This window comes from Huiozyma naganishii, chromosome 4 (assembly GCF_000348985.1).
Source record: "Huiozyma naganishii CBS 8797 chromosome 4, complete genome".
NCBI lineage: Eukaryota > Fungi > Ascomycota > Saccharomycetes > Saccharomycetales > Saccharomycetaceae > Huiozyma > Huiozyma naganishii.
In genome coordinates this window covers 395,480-415,470 of record NC_035925.1, presented here as the reverse complement: position 1 = coordinate 415,470, position 19,991 = coordinate 395,480, and the positions used below count along the sequence as shown (strand labels likewise).

General features: G+C 43.6%; 7 protein-coding genes and 1 non-coding gene across 8 annotated transcripts; 4 read left to right on the top strand and 4 right to left on the bottom strand.

Moving 5' to 3' along the window:
• Positions 1–95: 95 nt before the first annotated feature.
• Positions 96–2,087, bottom strand: REC8 (Rec8p; the record flags this gene model as incomplete). Its single annotated transcript, XM_022607657.1, has 1 exon — positions 96–2,087. One exon carries the CDS (start codon positions 2,085–2,087, stop codon positions 96–98), a length of 1,992 nt encoding a protein of 663 aa, XP_022464231.1.
• Positions 2,088–3,144: 1,057 nt separating this feature from the next.
• On the top strand, positions 3,145–4,980 carry HAA1 (Haa1p; the record flags this gene model as incomplete). Its single annotated transcript, XM_022607656.1, has 1 exon — positions 3,145–4,980. The coding sequence occupies one exon, from the start codon at positions 3,145–3,147 to the stop codon at positions 4,978–4,980; it is 1,836 nt and encodes a 611-aa protein (XP_022464230.1).
• A 2,000-nt stretch (positions 4,981–6,980) lies between these two features.
• On the top strand, positions 6,981–7,784 carry SUT2 (Sut2p; the record flags this gene model as incomplete). The annotated part of the gene is made up of 1 exon (XM_022607655.1): positions 6,981–7,784. The coding sequence occupies one exon, from the start codon at positions 6,981–6,983 to the stop codon at positions 7,782–7,784; it is 804 nt and encodes a 267-aa protein (XP_022464229.1).
• A 242-nt stretch (positions 7,785–8,026) lies between these two features.
• On the bottom strand, positions 8,027–11,635 carry RPA135 (DNA-directed RNA polymerase I core subunit RPA135; the record flags this gene model as incomplete). Its single annotated transcript, XM_022607654.1, has 1 exon — positions 8,027–11,635. One exon carries the CDS (start codon positions 11,633–11,635, stop codon positions 8,027–8,029), a length of 3,609 nt encoding a protein of 1,202 aa, XP_022464228.1.
• Positions 11,636–12,881: 1,246 nt separating this feature from the next.
• On the top strand, positions 12,882–12,954 carry KNAG0Dtrna2K. Its single transcript has one exon. It is a non-coding gene; the product is annotated as a tRNA-Lys (tRNA).
• Positions 12,955–13,317: 363 nt separating this feature from the next.
• On the bottom strand, positions 13,318–13,662 carry MRA1 (Mra1p; the record flags this gene model as incomplete). The annotated part of the gene is made up of 2 exons (XM_022607653.1): positions 13,318–13,509; positions 13,630–13,662. The coding sequence occupies 2 exons, from the start codon at positions 13,660–13,662 to the stop codon at positions 13,318–13,320; spliced, it is 225 nt and encodes a 74-aa protein (XP_022464227.1).
• A 440-nt stretch (positions 13,663–14,102) lies between these two features.
• MRX21 (Mrx21p) lies at positions 14,103–15,095 on the bottom strand (the record flags this gene model as incomplete). Its single annotated transcript, XM_022607651.1, has 1 exon — positions 14,103–15,095. The coding sequence occupies one exon, from the start codon at positions 15,093–15,095 to the stop codon at positions 14,103–14,105; it is 993 nt and encodes a 330-aa protein (XP_022464226.1).
• Positions 15,096–16,989: 1,894 nt separating this feature from the next.
• On the top strand, positions 16,990–18,297 carry KNAG0D02290 (C2H2-type zinc finger protein; the record flags this gene model as incomplete). Its single annotated transcript, XM_022607650.1, has 1 exon — positions 16,990–18,297. The coding sequence occupies one exon, from the start codon at positions 16,990–16,992 to the stop codon at positions 18,295–18,297; it is 1,308 nt and encodes a 435-aa protein (XP_022464225.1).
• Positions 18,298–19,991: the final 1,694 nt, after the last annotated feature.

Below are 19,991 nucleotides of genomic sequence, written 5' to 3'. Positions count from 1 at the left end.
CCGTTGTTCCTCCTGGAAGTCGAGTCAGAGTATCTTGGAGCTGTATTTGTTTGCAAGTTTTTCTAGTAGCTAGAGTGGATAATATTATTCCATTTTCACATGTAAATAAGTAGGTCACTTCCTTGTACGACATCAAGGTCGGTCTGAACTGTTTCTAACTCGACAAAGTCGTTACTGGCCAAGTTTAGCAGAGACATGAATGCTGCAGCTGCAATCCGTTTGGATACCGCAACAGGTTCGGCCATCTCTGCATCGATGACTGTTTTTGGGATGGCGTCTTCAAAAAACAGCTTTTTCCTAAACTGGGTGGATGGTTGTGTTCCATCTTTATCAATGTCCACGGCCTTTTCACTTATGTACTCATAAAAGCGTCTTGTAGCTTGGTTCATTGTATTCGGCCTACTTTTAGAAGAGTCCAGTTTTGACGAGCTCCGTTGCCCGTCATCCTTCTGGGACGTTCCGGTGTTTCCGAATTTGGGGCCATTCGCTGTCCAATTGAGGATATCAATGGTCCCAGTGTCATCGTTGCTTGTATTACTACTTGTAGTTCCATTTCTAGTTAAATGGCCACCGTAACTAGAAGGTGGGAGGTTTAGATTTAACGCCATGAGGTCCTCAATACCCTCACTCCCCTCATCGGGCCGATGATTGACACCGACTTCTAAATCTTCATCGATTTGTTCCAAGTTCAAAAGAAGGTCGTCCTGGTTCCCGTCACTGTCCGAGTGGTGGGTCGTCCCATCCATGCCGAAGAAAATATCGTTTCTGCTGTTCAATTTCTCCAATTTCCTACCTTGTTCCCAGCTGCGCAGACTGTTCGTTGTTATACTATCAGAGGGGACGTGCCGTCTCCCCCCCTCTATGGAGTTGCTCAATCCTTCTCTGTATTGTTGTTGAAACGGGTATAGCTGTTCTGAAAAGATGAAATTCCAACACTTGTGCAATAGAGGATGGGAGTTGTCCAGTTTTAGCATTTTCCTCCAAGTGCGATCCTCGCTTGTCAATCCAGTAGATTTTCTCTTCCTGAGTTCCATTCTTTCCAAATAATTCTCATGATTATTACGCAGTGTCTCCGTAGAGAGACTGATCCTGTCATCATTTCTCACTTTGATAACTGGGAATGATCCGTTGTTGTTCCCCCTGCTTATTGATCCTCTTGGTCCCGCCTCAGTGTTCGCCTTTTGTTGTTGGTCTTGTGACTCGTTGTGCTCATGTTCCTGATCGACATCTTGGTCCACCGCTTCCAAATCAAAATCAAGTACATGATCTCTTTCGTGCGAAAAATTTAACCTGTCCTCTGCATCGACGTTGGCCAAATCTATCGAGAGTCTCCTACTCCCATAATGCAAATCTAACAAATCAGACCCGGCATTCCGGGATTCTGGGGTAGCAATAATCTTGGTGCCATGTTGGCTAACCACATCTCCAATATCAAGATTAAAATCCATATCAATGGGGATATCATCTAAAGTGTGTGGTCTGTTCAAGTTAAATCCCTGATGGAACCCACGTGTAGTATTCTCTGTATTTGTAACCTCTGCCATATAGTCACGCTCTCTGATAGATAGGCCCTTGGTCCCATCACCACCAGCAGTAGTAGCATTCTCTTGGAAATTGTTTACAAACGCAACGTCAAAATTGGGATCATCTTGTAGAAATATTTTCTTACTGTTAAGGTTGATGACTTGCCCCTCCAAGTTTTGTTTCCCCTGCATACTGTGTTTCGCGATAGCAATCTTGGGTAACGCTGCTGCGGCAAACTTCGATCTCTGCAACTGTGTAAGAAGTACTGTCAAATCGTTGAGCACATACTCCGTCTTCTTACCGTAGCACAGTGCAATCCCATACAGTAGCGACGAAACGTTCCTCAGGGAAAGCCCATTGTCATTAGTCTGAATCGCTTTGCAAGTCCGAGGGATACACACACGAAGAATATCTCTCTTTGTGATGGCGCCACTCTTCTTTTCCAAACCATCCATTTTAGGTTTTGCCCTCCCATCCTTTATCGAATGCACGTTCCCAATCATAGACAGCAGCCAAACAGTAGTTATCCCCTCATCCTTCACGCCTAACCCTTGAGCCTCCATAATTCCCAGGATTGTCGGACACTGGTACACTACTCGTATTTCACAGAAACGTGAATAAGAGCGGTTACTCAATGGATGAAGAAGATGTTCACGACAGCAACTATAGCAAAAGCAGAGCGCGTCTTGGAAGATTTTCCGCTCCGTGCTGACGCGTCAAACCATCACAGCCAACAATCCCCGAGTAAACAAACACAACACTTTGAGAAATAGCCGCCGACCGTTCAGAAATCCGCGGAACCCCCTCCGGAAACCCGCGGGTGACGGATTCGCCCCCCCCCCCCGCCCCTGGAAAGCGAGAAACCGGAGATACACAGCACTTTGCACCCAGACACTACCGCAATGCATGCGAGAAACGGGGGAATCCCCGAAAAATCGGACACTGAACCGACAGCGCGGTCCCTTTGTTTTGTTTTCCAGAAAGAGGAAAGCTGTCCACAAAGGTGTCCGCATCGGGTGATCCCATGGAAAAGTTTACTACTACGGCATTCCGTCAGAATTCTCTAACACCGGGCGAAATATACACGAGCACAAGCACTTGGTTACTTGAAGCTAGTAGAGGCATTTCCTTGGAAAGAGGGTGGTGAGGGAGTAATGAGCTGGTCGGAAAGATACCCAGGGAGGGCCTGTCTGGTATAGGGAGGGATTCGGCTTCTACACATCATCTAGGGAACAGAATTCTTAGCAAAGACGGCACACAGCGCAAACAGCAAGCTATTTACAACACTTTTCGTCTCTCTCTGTTTTAAGCAAAACATCTTGATGTTTTGTCTTTCCCTGTTATTTTTTCTTTCTTTTTTTTCTTTGGTTTTTTTTTTTTTTTTGTCTTTTTCTAGTTACTGTTCATTTGAACTTCATGGCAAGCCACTTTCTGGAGATAGAGAAGGAAGTTTGCTACAGTTGGTGAAGTGTACGGCATATACTTTCTTCCTTACTTTCTCAGACGCATATATATAGAGAGAGAGAGGCAAGAGGTAGGCAACGCTTGTGTTAACTATTTAAATAGACGCACCGTTGGACGCACGTTACCACACGTCTGAAAAAGATAGGACTAACGAATATGGTGCTGATTAACGGTATCAAGTATGCGTGTGAACGTTGTATAAGAGGTCACAGGGTGACTACTTGTAACCATACAGATCAGCCACTGATGATGATCAAGCCAAAGGGTAGGCCCTCCACAACGTGTTCGTACTGTAAAGAACTGAGGAAGAACAAGTGTGCTAAACCACCGGGGACTTGCACTTGTGGGCGACAAGAGAAAAAACGACAGCAACAGAGGGCGAAAGAGGAGGCAAGGGCAAAGGCCAAAGAACTGGCAAACCAGAGTTGTACGTGTGGTACGGAGGTGCCTTGTGCTGTACACGCTAACAAGCGACTGAGTAGCAGTACTAGTAGTAGGAAACTAAGTGGCCAAACGAGTAATCCAGTAAATATACAGAGGAAAAATAAATCCAGGCAACAGAAATTTGAAAGAGCTGCATCAACGGCATCGCTCGATAGTCATTTTTTTTCAAATCAAAGTGTGGCCAGTGATTCCTCCGGTTACTTCCCAAGTTCATTCATCGATAACGACTCTGTCCCGGGGAAAATATCCAAGGATTATCACCACGTCCCCTCCCTGGCTTCGATATCATCCCTGCATTCATCCACGTCCCTTGACCAAAACTTAGCGTCACCACAGAGCCCCACGTTAGTCGGGCCCTCTTTCGGGTTCTTCTCAGACGCAAATCATGCCGTGTCAAATAGTTTCACCAACAGTGGTAGTCTAGTGCAAAGGGCCAAACACCACTTGAACAACTGGGACACGAACTCAAGCGCGGGTCCAACGAGGTCGGACTCACATTTAAACCTGCTCGAAAACAACCTCAGCGTTGGGTTGGACTCCCTGAATGGTGCGAGGAAGGGATCGGCGGTTTTGCCGAAACGGAGTGTCGGTGAGGTAATTGTACCCTTAGAGGAGTTTATACCTTCGGATATCAACGGTGTCGGTAACGTCAATGACGCAGACGGTTGGGACCTTGAGGATGCATCGATAAAGAATTTGAGCACTACTGCAACGACGCATACGAACACAAACACGGATTACTACCGTTCGGCTGGGAACGCTCCAAGCAGGGGTAGTGAGGCCCCCGCCCAGATGAATGATGAGCATATAAAACACATGGCAAGTAACGGGTTGCTCGATATGTTCCCAGATTCGTCTTCTATATCCACGTTGTCTAGGGCAAACTTACTCTTACAGGAGAAAAATGGACAAACCGAGGAATCCGCACAACCAACACAAAGTTTCCATCAGTGGAACAACGTTCAAGGAGATCAACACCGTCTACAACAACCCGCACACCAGCAGCAGCAGCCACAACAGTCCGTGAGTGAGTACCCTCAGTCGCTTAACGATAACGACAGTGTACAAAGTGTCGAAGTGTTGTCCCTGATGCCAAGTTTTATGGATATACCAGACTACGAGCCACACCATAAGCGAAAACAACGGCCAGCAAGGGCTACTAGTAGCTCTGAAGGTTACAACAACAAGAGATCTTCCAGTATCGACAGAAACCACAAGTATACGAAGAATTCCCCCGGGCGTACTATAAACCCGATGGTAGTGAGCAATTTGGACGACGGGTCCAGTTTACACTCGTTCCAATCTCCAGAGAGTCATGGAGTCGGTTTAGAGAATTTCAACATGAGTGCCATAGACGAGAACATAGCTCACGACATCAATGGGAAAAACTTGACTGGTGCTCTAAACCATCAAGCTGGTAACGGTGGCGGCATAGACACCAACGGTAAACTACAATCACCAGATCTCAAGCCACCCTCGTCTTCGCCAACAGACCTGCTATCTGACCAAGGATTCGCAGAACTAGACAGTTTTCTGTCCACCCTTTAATACGAAGGAACACACGAGAGTAACCACTGTGGGGGGGGGGGGAGTTGCGCTTGACCAAACACCCCTGCCCCATAATTGTTTTTATTTTATTTTGGCAATGTTGTAATTACTCCCATAAAGATAGATGAAGTATCAACGCCTCTCCCCCTCCCCCGTGGCACTCTCCACGCAATACACCTTCTTTTTTTTTACTAAGCAACTACAGTATATACAAGCGAGCACGGGGGTTCATTCACCCGTACTTGCTTCTTAGTAACGTTTTAATTTATGACCTACGAAATAGCTCTCAGAGCAGCACTTTAGAAATTGTACCCACGAGTGAGGCCATCAAACCAGCTCGGTGGGGGTGGGGGGGCATCAAGGAAATAATCGGAGCAAAACAACAATGAGGGCCAGTCCCTCGCAGAACAATACGGCGCCGGTGTCTGTGCGTTCGTTCCGGGCGGAGGATGGCGAGATGACGCACGCAGCGAAAAGAAACGACGGAACAATGTGGCAGGTGTTATTTGTGTACGGATTCGGATACGCCGATTTTAAAGAGGGTGGGTGGCGAAAACCACGGCCACAAAAAAAAAAGCGAAAGAGTCGAGGATAGGAAATACCGTAAACATTTCCCTGAAGGGTAATGAAAAAAAGATAGAGAGACAGACAGGCAAGCAGAGGCCGAGTCGACACAGAAAGTGCATTTGCGCCTTTCCTGGTTCTAGATCCGGTCAGGCGTTCGGCTTTTTTTGTCCGAGAAGGGCATATCGATCTACTGCCTCGGCAGGTTGCCACAGCATTGCGGCCCAGAGAGTCGAACTTGGAGTGCGCTTTGTTTTACTTTTTTATTCCGGTTGCCCTATTGCACTGCAGCATGCCTTGCAAGTCAATTTGGTGAAACGTTTCCTGAACTCTTGTTACACGTTATCGTCCAAACGTCCGAGGGTGCATTATCGGTTCTTTTCTCAGGTCCATTCCAGCCCCCCTTATTGTTTCCGCTCGGTGCTGTATCCGCGGGATGCTTCATCAAGAAATAAAAAGTGGTTTTCCCCCGGAGCAATTTTTTTTCGAATTTTTTTATTAGGCGGATTGTCTTATTTCTTCTTTGGGAAATGTCTTTTAGTGGGGGGACAAAAAAGACGGTCATTTGCACTCCGAGTGGTGGGGGGTGGCAGGAACGCACAGAAACCAGCCCAGCACGGAACGCCGCTTACCTACTTTGAATTTCTTTTTTCTTTTCTCTGTTGTCACGACCCTCCGCGTTTGTCTTGGGTGAGTATGTGTGTGTGTGACTCTACGTTGGAAGTGAGTCCTGCGTCTCTTTCAGTGCCCTTCGCGGAACACGGAACCCGTATCTGTCCTCGGCTGTTTTTTACGTGTGTCCATTGTGTTTTGGGGGGCGCGGGGAAAGAAGGGGAGGGAAACGAAGGCGGGGAGGGCGCATTCGGGCATTTTCTGGCAGAGAAGCGGCGCAGGGCGGCCCTCCCTCGCAATGGCACTTTCTTTCATTTTCCCGCAGGAGAGTGCCAAAACGGAAAGAGCAAAAATGCGAAAGCCATTATTTTTGTTTGTTTGTTTTTTTCGGCGTTGTAAAACACGAATTTTAACGTGGGGTTGGGTCTTTTTGTTTCTTTTTTTTTTTAAGATCCGGAACGTCAAAGAGTCGGGAAATACCGTAATTGAGGAGCGGGAGGGGGCGGGGCAGGCTGGTTACTTAGTGGGAAGCGAAGAGAAAAAAAGCATGCGGGAATACTCCTTCGTGAATCTATCCATCTGGGGTTTCGTCATCCGGAATCTTGAACCCCGGTTGTCCATGTTATATAAAGAAGGTTGTGTTTCCCCATAATTCTTCCGGAAAATTTTATCACTTGTTCGTTTATTATTTTTCGGTTTAGGTTATAGTGTAGCTCTTAGTTGTAGTCAGCGTAATAGCTTACCGGGTTGCATCGATCGGGCATACTCTCTTTCTTTCGCTCTTTTTTTGTAAAGTTTCGCCATTTCCCTGTCTTTGCATAAATATGTTATCCAGTATTCCAATAGTGAACGTGAACAAATCCATGCATCCGCTCTTGCTACCGAGCATCAACGTTTTTCTGTTAAAGGACTCGCAAAATGGTAGACAGCAGCAACAGCAACAACATTTGGCGCCGTTGAGTTCGCTTGACAAAAGAGAGGACCCATTTATAATGTCACTCAATGATAATAACTATACCACTACACACAGTGATGGGTTGAAAACAGAAGGGCTCCTGGATCGAGCAAGGAATTCCTCTGTTCAGTCTATCTCAGAGAGTGACGACATCAGTAGTCAGAGTTCCAATTCTGGTTTCGCTTCACCTATCCCACAGTCTACCGATTCAGAGCAGTATTTCAAGGGGAAGAAAAGACAAAGGATGGGGCCCAGTTGCAATGTATGTAGGTCCAAGAAAGTCAGGTGTGATGCTAAAGTGGAGGTTCTTTTCAGAGACTCGGCAATCATGCACATGCTTTCCGATAAGTTGATCCATCAAGTCTCGCTAGAGGAGGCAAGGGAGCTTGCACTTCAATTCCCAAAACAATTCAAAATACCAAATGAGTTGTACGAGAGGGGGAGCGACGTTAAGTTGATGAAACATCTGGATAAGTTGCTACTGTTCTTCCCCTGTTCGTCGTGTACGAGGCTGGCTCATAAGAAGCACATCAATACGGATAAAGAACATTTCTGTCACTTCTCGAAGGGGTTGACCAGATCTGACACCAATATCTTTAGAAGAATCTTCAAAAAGACGCGGAAGGACATCATGGATATGAACGTTCAAGACTATTCGGATTGTGGGTTTTAATCAGGACATTTTGAGGCATCAGTCTGGTTTTCGTGTACGGAAAGGACTTGCATTTGTATCTATATGTACCCTGTGTTATATTTAAAGAATTTAATGAAGCATGAAACGTTACTATAAGCAGGAGAAGATACTGAGGAGAAAGGTCCTTCTTTTTTTTTTTTGTTCCTTTTCAAATGTGTGTACGAACATACTTACCTTCTATATTACAGAAAAAAAATGCTTATGTGCAAATATTTAAGTTCTTATTTTGGTTCAACGTTGTAGCGTAATTTGATACCCATGGCCGTCAGCTCTGAGTCCAGATATTTCAAAACAAACGGCACAGCAATCGTCGTGGTGTTATTACCCCCAACAAATTTATGGCCTTGACCGTCCTCCCATATCTGGGAATCGTCGATGAAAATAGTCTCCTCCCCACCATATTGAGATAGCATTTTTTTAGCATCATCAAACTTAACAGCACAACGACGACAGCATACAGTGGAAGGCGCACCAATCCTTGGAACTGTTTGTTGAGTGGTCAAGATAGAACCACACTCGCGACAAACGGGCGTCTGGGTGTAATCAGAACAGTTCAACAGACGGTCCTGTAGCAAGAACGAAGTACCGTGACCAATCAAGGCGTCTCTTTCCATCTCACCAACACGGATACCACCGTGTCTCTTTCTACCTTTAACCGGTTGCATCGTCAGACTGTTCACAGGACCTGTTGAACGCACTTGGAACTTATCGTTAACCATGTGACGCAATCTTTGATAATAAACCACACCAACATAAATGTCAACCCTTAACTCCTCACCTGTAGCACCAGAATACATTGGTTCGTTACCGTGGTAGTTGTAACCAGCCTTGGCAAGTTGCTCCCCAAAGTAATCCGCTGGAGTATCGTCCTCATTGAATATCCATGGAGTCGCGTCCTGGGCAATACCATGCAAAGCCCCAGCTTTACCAGCAAGAGACTCTACAAACATACCAATGGTCATACGAGATGGGAAAGCATGAGGGTTGATAATAACGTCTGGTTGAATACCGGTTTCGCTGAAGGGCATATCAACAGTGGGCCATTTTCTAGAACAAACACCCTTTTGACCATGCCGAGATGAAAACTTGTCACCAATTTGAGGGGTTCTTCTGATACGGTATTTAATACTCACCGTTTGCAACTCTTGGAATTTATTGGATTCATCCCCGATCAGGTTCACTTCCTCGATATAACCAGGCTCGGAAGAATGATAAGTTTTGATTTTCGTCTTGTTTACTACATCATCAAAGTAGGCACAGATAGGGTCACCCTCCTCAACGTAAGTACCGATGTGGGGAAGCCCATCATCATCCAATTTGTTTAACCATTCCTTAGGCCAGTCGTCACTACCGAAACCGAAATGTTGCGACACGGGGTCACCACGGTTTCTGTTTAGCGAAAGATCTATTTTTTCCACTTTGTACATTGTACCGTATCCAAATCCTCTCTCGTCGGCAGACTTGTTGATAATCATGGCATCGTCCATATCGTAACCAGTATACGAAATGACCGCCACAACAGCATTGGTACCGTTAGGGAAATTGTCCATACCATAATCATCATATAAGTTGGCCTTGACAATAGGTGTCTGACCCGATTGGAGTCTGTACAGCTTATTGTCGGAACGGTGGCACAGCGCAACACCTGGCGTACCCATTGTTTGCTTACCCATTTGACACTGGTACATATTTCTTGGGGACTGGTTGAAATCTGAAAATGGAGTCAAGTTGGCCAAAATCGAAAGGATGTTAGTTGGGGTGAATTCTACATGAGAATGAATGTTGTTTTGGATCTCTTGTTGCGTGACAGCGATGTTCATGTAAACCTGTTCGAATGGACCGACTATGTCCTCCTTATCTAGAGGAAGGTAACGAACTGGACGCATCATTCTGGAATGCCCAGCAAACAAGTACAATCCCGGGTATTGACCCTTGGTGGATGGTGGGACGTAACCAATTTCTAGATCCAATGGTAACCCATCAGTTTTACCTTCGACCTTTAAAAATCTCAAGGTGTCAGCGATGATTTTACCTTGTGCATGTGACGTCCAACCAATAATTCTACCGTCCAACTGGACACAGCATAAGGATGGGCCTGCGGCAAACGTATGAGATGCTGAAGAGACACCTAGGGAGTACAACAAACTAGGAACCTTTGTAACATCGGATTGTGTGGTCGAAATACTACACTTATGGGCGAAATGGTTTAGAAGACCACATGGAGAACCATCCGGCGTATGCACCGGGCAAAGGAACCCCCATGATTCTGGCAACAGCTTTCTGACCGTTGTAGTTTTAAGTTGGGCAAAGAATGAACCTCTATGCACCATTCTGAAATGGGAAATGAAACGATAAAAGTTAATTTTTTCAGCAACAACAGTGTAACCAGAAACTTGTTGTAAATCGAGACCAGACTGAGACACTAGATTACCCGTTGACAAGAAGTATTGCAATTTGGAACCAATATTCTCATTTACTCTCATCAAAACTCTTGACATGTACTTGCGATCTTTGAAGTTGATAGCCATGCCTCTGTTTATGTCCGCTCTAATTTGGGAGATTATATTCTGCAGGTATTCGTCAATTTTTTCTTTGATTATCATCCCGTATAAGAATCCCCCTAGTAAAACTTCTTGATGTTGAGTAGCATCTGGATTATCCGGGGAGCACTCGCCAGCAACGAGGGAGTAAAGCTTTCTAATCATGAAAAGTAGAAGCTTTGATTTGTCTTCATTGTTACCGTTACCAAGGTGAACCAATACAATGCGGTTAAGCACCTCCTGGCCAACTTCGTAATCAGTCTTATCAGCAGACGCTTGGAAGACAAAACGGAATTTGTCACCCAGGTATTGTAGAACCTGCGTCCGGTTCTGTAAAGTTGGGTACCTCTTCTTGAAACCACGCAATAGCAATTCGAGACGATCAGTCAAAAAGGAATTGGACAAGTCCGAACCAACAATACCGTCAAAAATCTCCCTGTCGCTAGTGTCGCAAAGAGCTTTCAGGATCATAACGGCGGGGATCAGGTATTCGTTCTTTCTCCAAGAAAATCTGAAGGTGACCTGACCATCATTTAAATAATGTAAGACATTCGTCTGAGATGTTTGATCAGGCCTTACAGCCCTAATTTGGATACCAAAGGCAGAATACGACGCACCTCTATTGGTGAAAGATGGTCTTATGATGGCCATAGGATGGTTTCTACGTTGTACAATGAGCATTCTGATCAATTTTTCGATACCGTTCACAATAAAGTATCCACCTACTTCGTCTGACTCTTCCTTTTGTTGAACCAGATCGTAGGGCGACAATTTATTCAAATGACACCTGTTACTTTGGAGCATGACTGGCAAACCACCACAATCTCTGACTTCGCTGAATTCATCTTCCCCGTTGTTGACAGACCACTTAAGCTTTAACAGTAATTTCCCCTTGTAAGAGGTCAATCTCTGTCTAGCTTCAGTTGGAAAAACTTTTCTTTCAACAGCAGATGAAACGCCATCGTTTGATGTAGGCTTGGAGATGGAAACCTGCTCAACACTGATGGCAAGCTTGTTACCTAAATAGCCGTCATTGACCGCATCTTCATCAGTCGCGACTTTACCATCAAAAATAACCTTCTCATGTATATCTTTAACACCTGCATTTAGTAAACCTCCATTGGGGCCTTCTGTTAGTGCATTGAAAGAGCCTACGTGAGGTTCAACGGCTTCTTTCAGTAGTGGGTATGCTGTTTTATCCTTTGGTGGATTTATGAAGCGGGACTCCCTCTCTACAGTCCTGAAATGAGCAGATCTCAAACCGACTTTCTGTTTGGAAACTTTGCTCATCTTGATTACCCCTAATAGACCTCAAGAACGCCTCACTTTGCTGGTCAATTGGCAATGTTGGGAGTTAAAAGAGTGAGAAGAGATCTATAAAAAAAGTTTTTTGAGATGAGCTAAAAAATTTTTCATCAAAAATTTTCAGTTCCGTAAATTATGATCAAAGGCATCGCAAATTGTGTTCGTTTTTGCGCGTGTGCGTTTGCATGTGTCAAGAGAGGTCCCTGTCTTTACCTTTAACCGCAGGGGGTTGAACTAGTGCAACCACAAGCACCTTGGCACAGGCCCTGTAACTATCGTAGTCGTCCATATCGATATCATTGGCGCTTTTTAAGCTTTTCGTACAGTGTGCGACACCAATGTTTAATGATGGTTTGTCGCGGAGACTATTGTAGGGATCGATTGATTTTTTTCCTTTAAGAATCTTCATAAAGTTCACTGGGCATTCTTTCTGAAAATGATGAAGAAAAATGATACAGCTGACCCATCTAGAACTGCTATATTACGTATGACATTGTTGTTAATGGTATAATATCATTAAGTAGCTCTCTTGGCAACGGGTGGGACCAAACTTCACTGCTTGCTTTTAAGTGGCCCTTCCACAAATTTTTCTACTGGCATGTTGGTTTAAAGATACAGTGTTAACAATTGTAAGCTGACATCAAAATTTCCAGCTATAGCGTCTTATCTTCATTAATGTATTTTTGAAAGGGGATTTATAATATTTGGGTAACACAATCTTGACAGTACTTTCATGCATGTTTGGTTCATAAACGAGGCTCTGCAACTGACAAATATTTTTGGTGCTCTGAAATATCCCGTTTCATTGATAACATTTGAAAAACACCGCCCAACTTTAAAACATTCTTCCCAACTTTGTTGGAAGGCCTGCGAACTACGACACCCAAATCTAGCAGGTTTCTCCTGAAAGTGCTCGCAATTTACCTCTTAATTTTGGCTGCATAAATATATTTGTGCTAAATGTGCTGCTTGTTTTGGAAATGTTGCTGGACTCACCAGCTTTCATAATTCTCAAATAGGTTCTCAGTTTGAAATAATGCCTTATAATAAGGTAAGAAGCAGCATTAGAGACTTTTAGGCAATGTAATAGCCCAATAGACAAATAGATCTGTGCCTTCTTGAGTTTGGTTCCTTTACAGTTAAAGTAGTTTTTGCGATTTCTGGCACCGGTCATATGCTTAGAATGTTTCAACATAGTAAACCTTATTTTTCAAAATTTTCAACAAGTTAAGCCTTGTTGGCGCAATCGGTAGCGCGTGTGACTCTTAATCACAAGGTTAGGGGTTCGAGCCCCCTACAGGGCTTCTTTATTTTTTAATTTTTTGCTCCATTTTTTGATGGTTTGCTATGCCTATCTTACAGGTGAGTCAAGTCTTTGACAACGTACGGTAGAGAATACGCGACCTTGCATGTTACTGTCCTGTCACTATTAGCTCATCGCTCATAAAATTTCGTTTTTTTTTTGACATAAAGGTACCCAGTAGTATATAGTGTTTTAAATAAATAACCAAGAGAGAGCGCCCTATCCTTGGGAACTACAGTTAAATGTGCAATAAAGACTATATTATCTAAGTTGGTCGCTCTTAACTATTTTTATAATATCGCACTTCCCTAACAGATAGAACAATTAAAAAGAGAAAGGGAACATCAAAAAGAGATGTTTACGTTCAATGGGCCTTCTTTTCAGCCTGTCTCAGGACATCCTCTAAAGCTGATTGCTCAGGATTCGACGTTATTCTTAAACTATCGTCCGTGGAAAGTTTCCTATATGTGAAGTAACAACCAGACGCCAAGGCAACACTCATGGCCAGGAATAATGGTGTTAGCTCCACTGGTACTTTAGTTCCAGAAGTTTTTTTCTGTTGAAGATGGGTTCTTAACCCACATTGTTAGTAACATATTGTTGGCATAGCCAAAGGATCTAGTCTTCATCATTCCTCGATGAAAACTTCGATCCACATCATCTTGTATATACATACGGCTGCATTCAGAAGCAATAACGATGGTCTCATTCTTGTATTATATTTTGGTATATGTAGTTAGTACTGTATATGTTACAGAGGTAAGTGGAAGCCACAAAAACACGAAAATTTGCAAAACAGGGAAAGAACAGAGTTCTTGTCCTAATTTATATTACCATTGTCCCTTGTTTCCCCAGTTTCCCGGCCAGCGACCTCCGCATTTTACGGCCGGAAAACCCCTTGCAGTTTGTGTGTGTTTTTTTCGAGACCAATAGAAATCCGCAGATTGATAAGCGGGGCATCTCTGCATATCGTGTTGTACGGATTTCCCTCCAGCCGTCCGTGCACGTGATTGCAAATGGGGGCGGGAGGGCTCTCTTGGGGTTCATTGGTTAGGAAGCCTAAGACCTCGATCAGGCTCGTACCGTTTGCTGTTGACACGAGGGAGTTGACAAGGTCGAAATATACAGTCGGCTTGTTATTGTTCTTTTCTACGATCGAAGGACATCGGACATCAGCTCATAGACAAGCCAATTGATAGCCGTAGCAGGTATAACTTTGAACAGATTAGCTGTTAAGCCCTTGTAGTACCCTCTAGCCCCTTCAGAACGCCCGATAGTCTTCAATGCGTCCCAAATACCAGTGTAGTGGTACCCCATTTCGTTATTCCCCATGGCCATAATTTGGAATCTCTTCCGTAAAAGATCAAACGGGTACGTCACCGTCTGGGATACAGCACCGCTGACTGCACCAATACAGAATTGGTAAACGTTTCTTTGCCAGTAACTCAATTTATGGTCAGAGTTGAACGATTTCAATTGTTCGTAAACTGTAAAAGTCAATGCTACACAGGGAACAACTTGTAAACTTGAAGATACCATACCTCTGTATAATCCAAACACTTTCCCCTCCTCCCTGTATATTTTCTTAAACAGCTCCCAAAACCCAGGTGGGTTTTGAATGTCCCTCGCTTTGCTCAGCGTAAGGTTTCTCAAATTTGCAGTTTGGATAGATAATCTGGTTCTTATTAAATCCAAGGGTTGTGTTACAATCAAACTACATATTGCGCAGAGGGAACCGCTGAATAACCGCTGAGAAGTGGTCAGTTGCTTAATCAACCCGTTCTCGTCCTGTCCATAAATATGGAACATATTTTTTTTACAGTACTCATAAACGACGAACTGGACTGCGCTATATGGGAATATTCTCACGCAGTTCAGTCCGTTCCCTCTGAACAAACCCTTGACGCCTTCCTCTTTGTAAATCTGTCCAATTGACCCAAGGACACCTTTATTATATGACACACTCTGGTTCGGAACCGGTTTCGTGTTCTGAACTTGCAAGAGAATTTTGACTCTCTCGAAGGGCGACACCATGGTTCTCGAAACAGTGCCGGCCATCCCACCGGCAATCAGCGCAACACCGGTTTCGGTCTTGGCCAACGACAATGTTGACGTCACCAAAGAGGCAAGTTGGACATCCATTGTTTACCTCGACCGCGGTGAACAGCGCAAAATGGCTCGGGTGACAGTAACACGAGCAGTTTTGTATATTCTCGTCTATGACGTTGTGGAGAATTTATCGGAGAATCCTGAGCAAAAAGAAAAAAAAGTGCCTACGAAAATGAAAAAATTAGCTGTATTATATTTTTTCCTCTCTCTTCGGAAGATGAGTGTTTAAAAGCCTGAATGTATTACTGAACACAATAGAGAAACAAAGAGGTGGTGTGTTAACGACCAAATCCATGGGAGAGAGGGGGGGGGGCAATTTCCTGCTAGTCTTGGCTGTATGGGTATCATTATTAAGCAGAGAGTCGGGTTTAAAAGTAAGCTTGAAATCTAAATTTGAAGCCCAATTCTAACGGCGTTTAAATTTGTGTTCTGTTAACCTTACTCACAGTACACTTGAGAGCGGCCCCTGCGTTTCAACCCCTCTCTCTCCATACGACAAAAACATTTATTTTTTTCCCTCTTTGTTGTAAAACGCGAATGGGTCCTACACGCGGATCACCAGCTCCATATGTAGTAAACGCAGTATGTGCTTCTGATAAAGGGGGAAGCGCAGTCCAAACAAAAGATTTTTATGCCCAACTCGTTATTTCGAAACACCATTACGTACAAGTGAGCTCTCACCGCTGTTGCAAAGCATGTTTTTCTTTATCATGGGGTTTTTTTTTTGCAAAAGAATGAAAACCAAAAGCTACAATGAGGTTTGTCTGACGTGTCGCTACTTTTGTCCCCACAGTGTTGAACCTCAAATGTAGATCCTTAACAAATTGCGAAAGATTCAATTCTAGGTGGGTTCACACAGGATAAACAACTAGCCCATCCATAGAGTTCATAACCCAAGATGAAAATCGATGGCACGCCGAGCTCGAGAATAAGGTTAGGACGCGCTCTCTGTATGGGATAATGCCCACGTTACTTTTATTTTCCCACTTGTAGGGGCATCTCTCAGCAAGAAAAAAGACCTCTCTAGCGTCTTCTGTGGGTAAGGGCTAGATTGCCAGAAATTTGTAATGTTTCATCACCTCAATTACTGCTTATTGTCTTTTCGTTTTCTTTTTTTCTTTTTCCCTCTACGAGTGGAAAACGTCGCAGCAAAACAAGACAATGACGTTTCATTTTTGAAAACCTTTTTTCTCAGAAACAGCTGCAGGAACAGGAAAGGGGGGCCGTAGGCGCACTTGGCCAGCAAAAACCCTCTTCTTTTCATGTGCCTTAAGGTGTGCGAAAACATCTGTCATTAAATGAGGGGCCAACTGTTGTTCTTTCCCGAAGTTGTCGAAATGTTCAACAAAAGAAAAATAAGGAAAAAAGAAAAGAAAACGAACAGAGAACAATGTGATATTTTTAGGGAAGAGCTGTCACAGTTCATTCCTTTAACTATTGTCTTCAAGTATCCAGCAATAGGGCAACTCGACTGTACTCGAAAGAAACAATTCATGGCTCCTGCCCTTCTGTGGCTATAGGGCGTAACGAATTTTATGGGGGGAGGAGGGTGCACTCCCATAGAGAATGAGGGAGGAAAGGAAAAAAAAGGCGAAACGAGCGATAAACATTTTGAAAGTTCCATTTCCAGTTTTCTAGTTATTTGGGGAAGGAAGATTCACGGCGTGGAGATACCGAAATTTCTACATGGAATATTTTTCTTCTCCTCGACGTCCATCATCTAGCATTCCGTATCCTATATATACTAGTAGTTATTCTGTAGTTTTTTTCAATCCTTTTCCTCTCGTGGAACCTGTTACAGTTCATTCTTGTGCCATTCCTTTTTCTTTCTTTGTTCTCAAAGAGACAAGTAGATCACCTAAGGACTGGGAGAATATTTTTTCCTATCCAGACGATCGACAGTAAATATAAAGCCCATCTAGTTCTTATGTTCACTAGCTCTGCCACACCAGGAGAACAGTCGCCACAGACGCTCGGTCAGTTCGACCGAAACCATAATATTCCTAATTATTATAACTGCGTTGACAACCGATTTGACCCTCTAAGTAACCCTAGGGTACTTGTTCATAATGGCAATCCACCGCAAGGGATTTGGAGGAGTTCTGAATTGCAGAAGGCTCAATGTGGGAAAATATTCCACAATGTTCACAACCAACCATTCCAGCAAATGTTCAATGGTGAAGTCGTGGTACAAACCGAGAACGGACCATTCGTTAGTGTAAGAAACTCTCCAACTTACACTTTCCAAGATCCCAATGTGAAATTACCCCCAATCTCCGCCTTGATTCCAGGGCCTGGAGTCACCCCACAGTCGCAAAATCAGAAACCACATATTACTGATAACATGCAAGTACCATTGCAGCCACACCATTTTGGCCCCAACCAACATGGTCAAAAACGAATGTCAGCTGGTAACTACTATCAAAATGTAACTGCCTCACTTCAATATCAATACCATCAGGGGCATTTCATCCAAGGTCAGTCATCTTATCATGCACAAGAACAACCAAATCAGCTTTACACCTACCTTTCACCGGATCAGTCTGAAAAATCAGTGGTACCAAATGGAGTACCACAGATGATGGTGAATTCAACGCCACCATCATCTGTATCACCACGTATGACTCTAGTTCCAACTTCCACGATGAAGAACAACATTGTCGTCCCACAGAACAGTACGGTTTTCTTACCAGGTTTCCCACATCACAGACAAACATCATCTACGCTCAAGATGCAAGGGAATGGCACATCTAAACCAAACATTAATTTCACAGTCCCACCATCCCAAGTTCCGAGGGTGAAACCGGAGCATTCATTACAGGATGCCTTCCCCTCCACAAGCACAGACGATGATGATGATGATTCCTCGATGGTCACCATCACTGCTTTGAGAAGGCCACAAGAGGGTGTAAAAAGAAGGAAGTGCATAAAGTTGAACGCTGAAAGTCAGGACTCCTATCTTCAGTCAGCGCATAGGAAGAAAAACGGTAGCAGTAATTTCACTATCAACTTCACATCCGCTGTTAAAATGCGCAAACAGTGCCCAGTATGTGGGAAAGTGTGTTCCAGACCCTCGACTTTGAAGACACATTACCTAATTCACACGGGGGACACTCCCTTCAAATGCACATGGGGGGACTGCACGAAATCGTTCAACGTTAAAAGCAACTTGATGAGGCATCTGAAAAGTCATGAAAGAAAGCTTGCGAAGAAGGCAGCCAAAGAGAAGCACTGAGTAAAACACTTATTGCCCAGCCTTATCGTCTTTTCGGGAGAGGCTGGAGTGGGTGTAAGGAGGACGTATACCTACGGATTCTGCAGAGTTTCCTTTGAAAGACACGATAATTGTGAGATGCTGGTGATGCATGCAGGCAAAGTATAAATATGTAGATAGACAGAACAATGCAGTTTCTCGCATCTTCAACCTGAACCACGTTTTGCTGACTGTGTCAGTTTTTCCCATTTTGAGAGAGAAAAACCGTGGATATACCCGATTAGGAATATTTTCTGCTCTTATTTTGAAACGGGGCCCAGAGAAGGAAAAACAATTGCCCCTATTGGAATAGGAATGATATATCGTTTCTTTTCGCGCTTTTACCCAAAAGAAAGCGAAAAAAATGGAGCCTCTCTGTCTTCGGGATTTTTCCCCCGGATGTTGTTAGTTTCCTAAAGAAGCGTTTTCAGAGAGAGATGTACAGCGTAAAACAAAGATGCTGGGCGTAGGTCATTGACCTTTCGTGATTGGGTTGGCAAAAGCCTGTTGTCGTGCTGTCAGACACATGTGCAGGACGGCAAAATATCCGTGCAGTAGATCACTTACCCCTTTTCCCATCAAGAAAAATATGGAAACTGCAACATTTTTCTCCTTACAGCACTTGGCAACATGGTTTTAATGTGGTTCAACATCCGCTTGAAATGTCCGGTCTCATCTATGGGTATCAGTTTTCGTTGTGTTGTCACACGTTGCAGAAATTAGCTTGGCCTTTTTTGGTGTTCGAGGTAATACACGCCACCACGTCACCATATGCCATTGTTCACTTGCCTCTACGTATCTAGTGAGCGCGGCGATACCCGAGTATTATGTAAGTTTCACGCTGATATAAGTCAGGTGACACTGTAATTTTTTTTTTGGTGACTTGACATTGTTTGCAAAAAAACGTGTATGAAAAAAAACTAAGCAAGTATGAGAGAGGCAACAATTTTTACTGGCTCTATTGTATTTTTAGGTTTGACGACTTCCTAACTGTACAGAGTGGCTTATCAACAAAGAAATTACAAATAACCTTGGAGGATGCAACAAATATTCGGTTTATCCAAGCAAATTCAGACCTATTGTAAATTATATTTTCACGTTCTTGTTTTTTTTAATTTTATTATTGTGGTAAATACATCGTGAGACATGTGGAGATTCTTATCGCGTCTCTTGTAAAGAAAACCCAACTACGCTATGGAAGAAGATATTGTAGTGACTACACCTCGAAAACCAAAAACACACAAATGCAATTTCCAAAGTGATGACTGTTTTGTTTCAATGTAGCAGATTATATCTGTCTCTTAATGTCTATTGCTTTTGGGCAGAGAGCTTATGCCCAACTTGACTTCTATGTATATTTGGGATTATCTAATAGTGGTCTTTTTTGGGCTGTTTTCTCAGGATAGATAATCATAACAAGACTTTTTTTTCAAGATCAACAAAAAAATGTCGTTGAAATTCAAAAACACTTTTCATTCTATTAAGTAGCATGCCAAAAAGGAAATATATCTTTCTTCTTTGGCGTCCAATGCAGCTGGAACAGGTCTGTTTTATTTTGTTCCTTGGGTAAAAAGAATCTGTAAATTAGGTTGTGATTGAATTAAGTTTGTAAGGACCGTTTGACATTCTTATTTACAACGTATGCGTAGTCATACGTAGTTATATCAGTTGTAGTT